Source organism: Podarcis raffonei, chromosome 2 (assembly GCF_027172205.1).
Source record: "Podarcis raffonei isolate rPodRaf1 chromosome 2, rPodRaf1.pri, whole genome shotgun sequence".
NCBI classification, from domain to species: domain Eukaryota; kingdom Metazoa; phylum Chordata; class Lepidosauria; order Squamata; family Lacertidae; genus Podarcis; species Podarcis raffonei.
The window spans coordinates 74,186,870-74,196,759 of NC_070603.1; the positions used below are offsets into that span (position 1 = coordinate 74,186,870).

General features: G+C 47.0%; 1 protein-coding gene across 3 annotated transcripts in view; it reads left to right on the plus strand.

Moving 5' to 3' along the window:
- The window catches only part of RAD54L2 (RAD54 like 2), a 56,450-nt gene extending 46,868 nt beyond the window's left edge, over positions 1–9,582 (plus strand). For 2 of the 3 annotated variants that reach the window (XM_053377473.1, XM_053377474.1), the window contains exons 17-22: positions 337–512; positions 2,007–2,203; positions 2,940–3,136; positions 3,872–3,961; positions 4,517–4,609; positions 5,421–9,582. In XM_053377473.1, the coding sequence (XP_053233448.1) occupies positions 337–512; positions 2,007–2,203; positions 2,940–3,136; positions 3,872–3,961; positions 4,517–4,609; positions 5,421–6,415 (1,748 nt within the window). In that variant the 3' untranslated portion in view covers positions 6,416–9,582. The remainder of the gene's footprint in view (positions 1–336; positions 513–2,006; positions 2,204–2,939; positions 3,137–3,871; positions 3,962–4,516; positions 4,610–5,420) is intronic. The other variant, XM_053377475.1, reaches the window with a different exon arrangement.
- Positions 9,583–9,890: the final 308 nt, after the last annotated feature.

Sequence of the window (9,890 nt, forward strand, 5' to 3'; positions counted from 1 at the left end):
CCACAGAGCCTAGGGCTTGCCGATCAGAAGGTCGGCAGTTCAAATCCCCGCAATGGGCTGAGCTCCCGTTGCTCAGTCCCTGCTCCTGCCAACCTAGCAGTTTGAAAGCATGTCAAAGTGCAAGTAGATAAATAGGTACTGCTCCAGCGGGAAGGGAAACGGCGTTTCCGTGCACTGCTCTGGTTTGCCAGAAGCAGCTTAGTAATGCTGGCCACATGACCAGCTGTATGCCGGCTCCCTCGGCCAATAAAGCAAGATGAGCGCCGCAACCCCAGAGTCGTCCGCAACTGGACCTAATGGTTACGGGTCCCTTTACCTTCTTTATGTTTTATTTAGATCGTGTTGTGGATGACTTGAATCCGGTGTTGAACTTTACCCGGAGAGAGGTGGAGAACTTGCTACACTTTGTGGAAGAGGAACCCGAAGCTGTCCAGCATTCATTCAGCCCAAACAAGATCATGGAATCTGTCTTGCAGCTGGCCTGTCTCAAGTACCCTCACCTCATCACCAAGGTTAGGAGGGAAGGGGGAAACCCACTATTTCCCTAATCTTTATTTTGCAACCCTGACCCATCTGCTTGTCAATAACTTCAAGGTGTCAAAGCCACATGGTTCTCATCTTGAGAAAGCCTGCTGTTGATGTAATCTTGTTCCCATGTAACGCTAAGCCAAACTATGGCATAGCACAAATAAATCCAATTGCAGGTTCCTGGAGAGGAGATAGTAGCTGCTTTGCTCCTTCCTGGTCATTTTGCTGCTGTGTTGTGCTGATATAAGTTATGGGTTGGCTTAGTGTGTAATCTGAACTTGGCCTTGAGGTTTAGCTCTCTCCAAGCAAACAGCAAGCTATAACCGAGGCATCTCCTGTGTTTCCTGCAGATAACTTGAACCTCTTTCTCCTTGCTATAACAAGGACGTGGTCCTTTTAAATAACCAGCACCTCACAATCAGAGGCAGCATTTCACAATAATGCAATAGATATTACACACTGATGAGACAAGCTGTGCCAAGCCTTAATTTACTATACAGTGGTACCTCCAATTGCAGATGGGATCCATTCTGGAGGTCTGGTCGGATCCCGAGGTTTCCACAACTTGAGGACCACTTCTGCACATGTGCACATGGCGAAACCCAGTCAAATACTTCCGGGTTTGCCGCTTTCGCATCCTGAAGTTTACATAACCAGAGGTGCTACTGTAATTTGAAGTACTGGTACATGATTTTAGCTGCTAGGCTAGCATCGCATGCTAATAACATACTTCTCCTGTGGTGTTACAGCTCATAATTCATCTGGAGAGAGCAAAACACCAAGCCTGGGTTTGGATGATGTGCTAAGCCAAACCACATAGAGCAGCATCAGAATAACCAGAGGAAGAGCAAAGCAGTTGCAGTCTTTCCAGGACCCAACCAAATACTCCTAGCCTTTGCAGGGAGGGTAAAATACCAGTTATATAAAATAAAGCCTATTGGCTCCCAGTTTTTTCATATGAAGATGGATAGGTTACAAAAGGGACACGGGTGGCGCTGTGGTCTAAACCACTGAGCCTTGGGCTTGCCGATCAGAAGGTTGATGGTTCGAATCCCCGCTACGGGGTGAGCTCCCGTTGCTCGGTCCCTGCTCCTGCCAACCTAGCAGTTCCAAAGCACATCAAAGTGCAAGTAGATAAATAGGTACTGCCCCAGCAGGAAGGTAAACAGTGTTTCCATGCGCTGCTTTGGTTTCGCCAGAAGCGGCTTAATCATGCTGGCCACATGACCCGGAAAAACTGTCTGCAGACAAATGCCGGCTCCCTCGGCCAGTAAAGTGAGATGAGCGCCACAACCCCAGAGTCATCTGTGACTGGACTTAACTCTCAGGGGTCCTTTACCTTTACCTTTTGGATAGGTTAGTGGTATCCTATAACAGGAGGGTAGGATAGCTGCCATTCTTTCACCCTGTGTTTTTGTGGTACTTTTGATTTAAAAAAAGAGTTCTTAAAATGATACTTCCCATTGTTGTTACCACAGGAGCCTTTTGAGCATGAGTCGCTGCTGATTGACCGTAAAGAACACAAGCTCACCAAGGCAGAGAAGAAAGCAGCCAAGAAGAGCTACGAGGAAGAGAAACGTGCATCCGTCCCATACACCCGTCCATCCTACGCTCAGTATTACCCAGCCACTGACCAGAGCCTGACAAACATACCCGCCTTCAGTCAGAGGAACTGGTGGGTAAACCCTTTCCTTTCTTTATGTAACGTTCAAGGCGAATGGCAAATTCTGATCTGCCCCAGCCCCTGCTTCTTGGCAATCGTTTTCTGGCTCTTAGAACATGGGGCAACTGTGAACAATTAGATATGAGTGGGGAAGATCAAATTAAACAGCATTCTGTTGTGATGGGACAGTCAGTACAGTATTCAAAGTACAGATGGCTACATACACACATCATATAGATTGAGCAATAAGGTACACTTTCCCCCTGAGATTTTTAGGATACTTTGATACTGATTTCTTGTTGCATTTCTTGCAACAAGTCAAATACCAAAACTGCCTATGAAGCGCCCCAGAAATTGTGGAATTTAATATGTGGTTGGGGACTCAGCCTATGTCATAAATACTCATGTAACTCCATAATCTGGAATTATTTCCTCTGCAGGCCCCTTTTCTCTGCATGTGGATTATTAAAGTGATGATGGTGTCACACATTGATTTTTTTGGGGGGGTGTACTTTGATCCTCCAGATGACAATGAACTCCAACTCCCATCAACTCCAGCCAGCATAGCCAGCAGTTAGGAATGATGGGAATTGTAGTCCAAAAAATCTGGGTAGCCATATCCCTGGTGTTAGGGCATTAGGTGGACAATGGAGTGGATGATTCCACATTGTAGTAAGAAGCTATTGAGCCCCTTCCAGCTCTGTGCTTCTGTGAAGTGCTGATTCCTTCCTTCCTTTTTCCCCCACAGGCGACCAAGCCTCAAAGGTGAAGAGAGGCCGGTGGCAAGCGTACGTCCCGTTCAGTCCACCCCCATTCCTATGATGCCGCGCCATGTGCCGTTGGGCAGTATGGGATCAGCATCAGTTTCCAATCCTGGCATCAACTTTCCCATCAATTACCTGCAGCGAGCTGGTGTCCTCGTACAGAAGATTGTCACCACAACAGGTCAGTTGCTTTCCAGCTTTATTGGAAATGGAAGTTGCTGCAAAAGGGGGTCGTTAAAGTGAAATGTGTTGCCAGCCCTCTGATGTTAAAACTGACCATATAAGGCAGCTGTTGTTAACCTTTCGAGGCCAGGACCTGCCTTATAATATGCCTGCTTTTGATTAGTTATACCTCCATGTCCATCTCTGATTTTTGCCCTAGGGATATCAGGGCTCCTGTACCTTTAATAGCTGCATAGGAGATGGAATTTTGATAGATGCTGCTTGTCATGCAAGTGAGAGAAAATACTTGCCTTTGGAAAATTCCATCTTTTGCACAGCCATTAAAGGTCCTAGAGGTCTGTGTTCTTTCCAACATTCCTCTTAAAAACAAAACAAAATCTCTGGAAAGAGAGAGAAAATGATAGTGATGCCACGGCTTCAACATACCTTAGGTGAGTCTCGCTTGGTGTGACTCGCTTGTGGATCTCAACCCACCAGCTGAAGACCAGAGGTATAGGATTATGAGTATTCATTCCCAGAAGCAAATGTTTTTTCTCATACACTTATTTTGAAAAGTAAATAAATACTGCTTTCACATTTTACGGAGTGCATTTCAGCTTTTGTTTAACTGGTGGCCCAGCAGTCCAAAAACTGAGCCAGATGCTTGGAAGCATTTATTCACTTGTTTTCTGGCTGAATTTTCCTTTGTAAATGTACACAATGTGTCACATATGTACTGTTTGCTCCACTTCAGATATAGTGATCCCAGGTACAAACACTTCCACTGACGTGCAGGCAAGGATCAGTGCTGGAGAGAGCATCCACATTATCCGTGGAACTAAAGGTAAATAAAAAGAGCCTGCCTTTCCTGGGCAAAGAAAATGTGTATCCATTTCTGTTTTTCTTTTGAGATTGGTGAGGGGGCTGCTATGTTTTTGTATAGATAGGCAAGAAGAGGAGGCAAACTGTGTCACTACAGAGGTGTTAGGGAATCTGCTACTGCAATAAATGCCTTTGAACCCTAGTTCAGAAACCCCTTATCTCTCATTCAAACTGACCAGGGTCAGGCACACACAGAGTTTGCTCCTCATGACCTTTGTTTGTAATTGACTGTTTAGTCTAATACATGGTGATATCACTCAGGAGGTCTTTATTGTCAGCTTCACAATTTTATCCTGGAATTTGAACAAGGAAATAGGAGTGTTGATGCTGTGTCTTTGTAGGAAGTTGATGAGCAAAGCTTTTCTTTCAAAACTTTACTTGCAATGTCTAGCACGTGGAGGCAGTGCAGAAAGTGAAGGCGATTCTCTGTAATGTTGAACATAAGGGCGCCCTATTCAGCTGGTCATAAGTTTTCTTCTGGCTTACCTCTGACAACTTCCACCCATCTCTTTTTTAGGGACATATATCCGGACCAGCGATGGACGAATCTTTGCTATTCGCACCACTGGCAAACCAAAGGGCAGTGATGATCATCGCATGGTTGCCTCGGGTAAGGTGCTTATTCTGGCAAGGATGTCTGACTGAGTTCTTCTTTAGGGATGTCCTTTGGGGGTTTTAATTTATTTATTCATAATCTTCTCTTTTGGTTTAACAAACTCTCGGAAATAACTTACAATGTCAGCATAGGAAGCTGCCTTCAACTCAGTCAGACAATTCATAGAATTGTAGAGCTGAAAGGGAGCACTAGGATCATCTAGTCTAGCCTGCTGCAATCCAGGGATCTTTTGCCCAACACGAGGCTTGAACCCAGAACCCTAAGATTGTGCTCTACCAGCTGAGCTATCCCTCGTTTATCTAGGTCAGTATTCCCTACTCTGGCTGGCAGCAGCTCTCCAGGGTTTCAAACATGGAGACACCAGGGATTGAACCTGGAACCCTTTGCATGAAAAACAGATGCTCTACTACTGAGCCACAGCTCTTCGCCTAAAATAAAGAAATACTAAGAGCTAAAACAAAATACAGACATTAGACATTCAAATAACAGAATGCAGCTAATTAGCAGGTCAAACATCACATCTTAAAAAGCAAGCATTTTTTTTAAGTGTTGAACAGATATCTAAAAACGAGAAGAGGCCTGGCAAATTGCCGTGGGGAAACTACTGCCTAGTCTTGGAGCCAATGCTAGAAGCCTGTCTCTCAATTACCTCTCATGCCTCTCAGACTGCAAAAGATGGGCAGAGTAGAGCTCCCCAGGTTGATCTTAAGCAGAGGGCAGACTCAGGCCATCTTTTCCAGCACCCTAGTTCTGCCTCTTGTTACTTCCCTGGTCTTATCTACTGATGTGCCTCTGTCGTTCACAGGATCCCAAGGGCCATCTCTGGAATCCACAAGCAACGGCCGGCATAATGCCTCCTCGCCCAAGCTTCCCAACACAGAGGAGCTCACTCGGCCGATCTCCCCCGACAGCCCCGAAATCATCAGCGAACTGCAACAGTATGCGGAGGCAGCTGCTGCCCGTGAGTCCAGACACAACTCCCCTAGCACTAACGCGGCACCCGGACACCCAGCCCGGAAAGACAACACGGCCCCATTAGCAGCTTGTGGAACTGAGCAGCAGCGAGCAGGGACTCGTGGTACGGCTCCCTCGTCCTCTTCAGCCCTGCCGGCCACCAGCCACCACGGTGACAACCACTCCGTGCTGGACTTAAGAGGCAACAAGCGCAAGTCCACGTCGCCTTCCGGCCCGGAGGAGCAGGCCCACCGGCAGCAGAAGAAGCGGCCGCTGCCCACAGCAGTCCAGCCGTATGAAAGTGGGTACCCTGTATCTGGTGGGTTCACCATGCCCTCTGTTCCCTTAAACCACAACCTAGCCCACCCATTTCCTCCCCAAGCAGGCAACTCCTTGTACATGAGCACAGGCTCCTCCTATTACCAGCTGCCTAGCTTGCTCTCAGACCCCCACCTGGTGTTTCCTGTGACTACTGACCCTCTGCTGACAGCCGGCACTGCTAGTTCCTCTGCTGCTACCTCAGCCACCGCCAGCGTCCCCTCTTTCATGTTAAACCCCTCCATGACGGGGATGCTCTCCAACTACTCGCTGCCCTTCACGCAGTCACTCCTGCCTGAGCCCAGGATGTTTGCTCCTTTTCCATCCCCAGTCTTGCCCAGCAGCCTTCCCAGGAGCATAGCGTCTGCCTATCCTGGCTTCATGTCCCCTCATTCAGGATATCCAGCTGGGAGCCTCCTTCGGTCCCAGGTGCCTCCGTTTGACACCCACGAGGTCTCTGAGGTGGGCTGCAGCTCCAACGAGGATGAGGACAAAGATGACGATGTAATAGAGATCACGGGGAAGTAAGGGGCCTAGTCTCTTGTTAGAGCTCAACTCGGCCGGCAGGCAAAAATAAATAAACAAAAAACAAAATCCTCACTGGACCTTTCTGGGGCCAAGGGTTTCCATCCGGGACACAGCAGAGGTGGAGGAGACTGGAAAGGAAGGTGGCGTTTTTAGTTGTCCGAGATCTGCATTGTATGGGGAACTGTATTGAATGGACACCCACCCAAGAGTGGGGAAGCAAGAGAGTTGCAGGAGGGAAGTAATACTGTAAACCATAGGAGTGCCTCCTTGACTTTCCCTCCTGCGCTCTGAGTTGTCCAAAAGGGAGACCTGCCATTACGTTTCAGTGCCCTTTCTTAGGCTGGAGACACTGGTTTGTTGTTTTCTCTCTCTCTCTTTGTCTGTGGAATAACTCTCAAACACGAACTGCCTTATCTGTGAAAGTTCAGTACCCCATAGTAAATAGGGGGTGAGTTTGTACCCTAGGAGACATGATGATGAATAGCATTGTTAATGGAGGGAGGGAGGCGGGTTTGGAAGGAGCAGGCAATATGTAATGTGTAGGTGGGAGGGTGTGGGTGGGGCAGGGTCTATGTGAAAACCAGTTTTGTCTTTCATCCATCTGAAAGCTGAAGACAGGTGAGTCTGGTGGTCTTCACCAGGCCCTCATCAGGTGGTATCGGGAGTAAGGGAGAAGCGGTGATGGGGTGCAGCTCTCCTGCTGCCTTCCCCACGAGATCCATTTGAAGGCAGGGACCTTTGTTGGCTCAGCTTCACACTGGCTTCTTCAGCAGGGTTGGGTTAGGACTTGTACCAGTCTTTTAGTGAGGTAGTGCTCAGTGGAGGAACGGCGAGGATTTTCCTACGTCCCTCTCTAGCTTTTTGTAGTGGTTACTCTCCCTCTGCCACCCCGCCCACTACCGAGGAGCGAGTAGAAGAAAGCTTAGCAGTCAGGCTCCTGTTGACCACAGTAAGTCGAACGTCTCGCAAAAGGGATGCGCTCGAGAGCCTTGCTGCTGTCTGTGTTAATTCTTGACACTGATCCGACTGACCTTCTCCTTCTGCAGAACAGATTTGTTAATTTATTTAACGAAAACAAACTATTTATTTTGGGATTCTCTTTCCTTTTCTGCTTTTTCCTTGCTGTAAACAATGGCCTCTACTGAAAGCAGGATGGTCTGCATGGGGAAGAATTGGGGGTGGTGAATAGGCTGCTTGACCAAAGCAGAGGCAGTATGCAGGACCAAGAGACAGCACCCCCCCCAGTCAGCTTCCAACACTTGTTCAGCTGATAAAACATCTAACAGCCCCTCTATTCCTTGTCCCTCTAAACATGCAGCAACACTGCAGGTGGTTACTTCAGTGTCAGCTGGAACCCTGCTTGGTGTCTAGCGTTCTCCCTTGTACTAAGTAACATTTAAACTTGCCCTCCACATTTGTTGGAGAGGTTGGTTACACAAGCAGGATCCCACCACTTACGTGGATCGTAAGAAAGTAGTCAAGCCATTGGAGAGGCATGTCCTCTACACTGTGACTAGGCTCTGGTCCATGCTTGCTCCGTTTATATGTTGCCACAAGGGTGTATAAGGAGAAGCTGTGAGCTCTCATAGCAGGCTTAATGAAGGGAGTGAGTTCCACAGTTTAGGCAGAAAGACCAGTGTCTGTCTTTCTGCTGGGGGATGGGATACATATAACAGAGACAGTGGAATGGTACCCAGAGTCTCTCTTATAAAGTGGAACCAGGTACTCTCTTCAGGCTTTTAAAGAAGTGCCATTCCAGGGGAAAGAGGGCAAGCACTGCATGTCCATGGCAGGGAATGAACGAGAGGGTTGCCAGCCCCCTGTGCTAAGGAAGCCTTTTCAGGATAGTGGTAAATGAAACCCCATTCTCATCTTACCCTTGTTAGGTGGTTAAAACTGCCCCCTCCTCATGTGGAAACCTCTCCATCCTACAGAATTTGAGAATTCAACCTTTGTCCACACTGTTTGAGGTCTACCAAGACCCACAGTTCAAGAAGTAGTGGCTAGGTGATCCACGTATTGGTTCTGAAAGCTCTCTCTGTGTATGTGTGTGTGTGCGCGCGCTTGTATGAACCGTAAAAAGCATGAAATGATGGGCTTCCTGTCTTTTCTCTGTTTATGGGACACTGTCTGTCAGACCTGACTTCACCATTCGTAGAAGCCTTAGATTTACAGTTAGCTATGCAAATTACTTTTAATTATTTTAAAATAAAAACATTAAAATAGTGCTTTCTTCTTTAACATATCCTAGGAGTTGAAAACCGAGGGGTTCTGAGCAAACTTCTGGACAACTTGTCTTTGGATGCACCATGGGAATAAAAAACAAACAAACACAACCCCCCCACAAAAATAACAAAGCAAATTAACTGATGGTGTCCATTCGCGTTTCTCCAAAGACTTGGCCATGGTACGTCTGTGAGTCATGCCCTTTTGTGATTTGTATGTGTCCACCTCATACAAAATATGATGACACTGATTGTACTGTAAACTCACTCAGCTGTCTTTTGCAACCCTCGATAAGTGGACTTGGGGACCGGATGGTAGGCAAGGTGGGTTCTTGCTTGAGCAGCAAGGTTTTAGAGCTGCTGAAGCCTAAGCCATTTTTGGAGAAGGATGTCATTACTTTAGGCTTCAGGCAGGCTCAGCCTTCAGTGTGTTGGTTTGGGGCAGCATAGCTAATGATGACCTGAGATATCTTGCCAGCTCCTGTCCTCATTTCAACTGAGTAACAAATTTTGACAGGACAGGCTGATACGCTCTGTCCATTACTTCAAACAGTGCTTCCTTCTGATTCTCTTGTTCCTTTTGAAGAATGTACAAAGGGCTCAGGAGGGGTCACTGGACTAGGCAGGTTTTTAGCTCATCCTCACTGTAATAGAGGGAATAGATACATCTGGGATTAAGTAAACTAGGCCTTGTAACCACCTTTTAAATAGGAATGGGAGGTAGCTATTAGCTGTAGAAAATGGTGTGTACACCTGTAATTTACTACTCTGGCCACTGGATGGCAGTGTTGCATCACATGGATTATTTAGGTTTTAAAATACCTTATTTTGAAAAACTGGCTTTTGTACTTGGTTAAGAAAGCTATAAAAATGTTACGTCTGTCTGTCTATGCACATCTCTCTCTCTCTCTCTCTCTCTCTCTCTCTCTCTCTCTCTCTCTCTCAACTAATCTTCTAATGTTAGCGGAATGCTTGAGAACATATTTGCACGACTGACAAACTCCACTTCACCTCCCTGTCTCCCCTAATACCTTCTGTTAGACCAACCACTTTCTGTAACCTTTGGAGAGAAGTACTTTGTTGGGACAGATGCCTCTACTTCAGCAAGTGCCTGAGCTGGGTCTCTTTCCCACCTGTAGGGCGTTATACTCATTTTGTCTCCAAGTGATTGAAACTTTCATTCCCCAGCGCTTGCTGAGAGAGAATTCCGTTGCCAATGGGAATGAAGAGAACACTCTTCCACTCTGCGT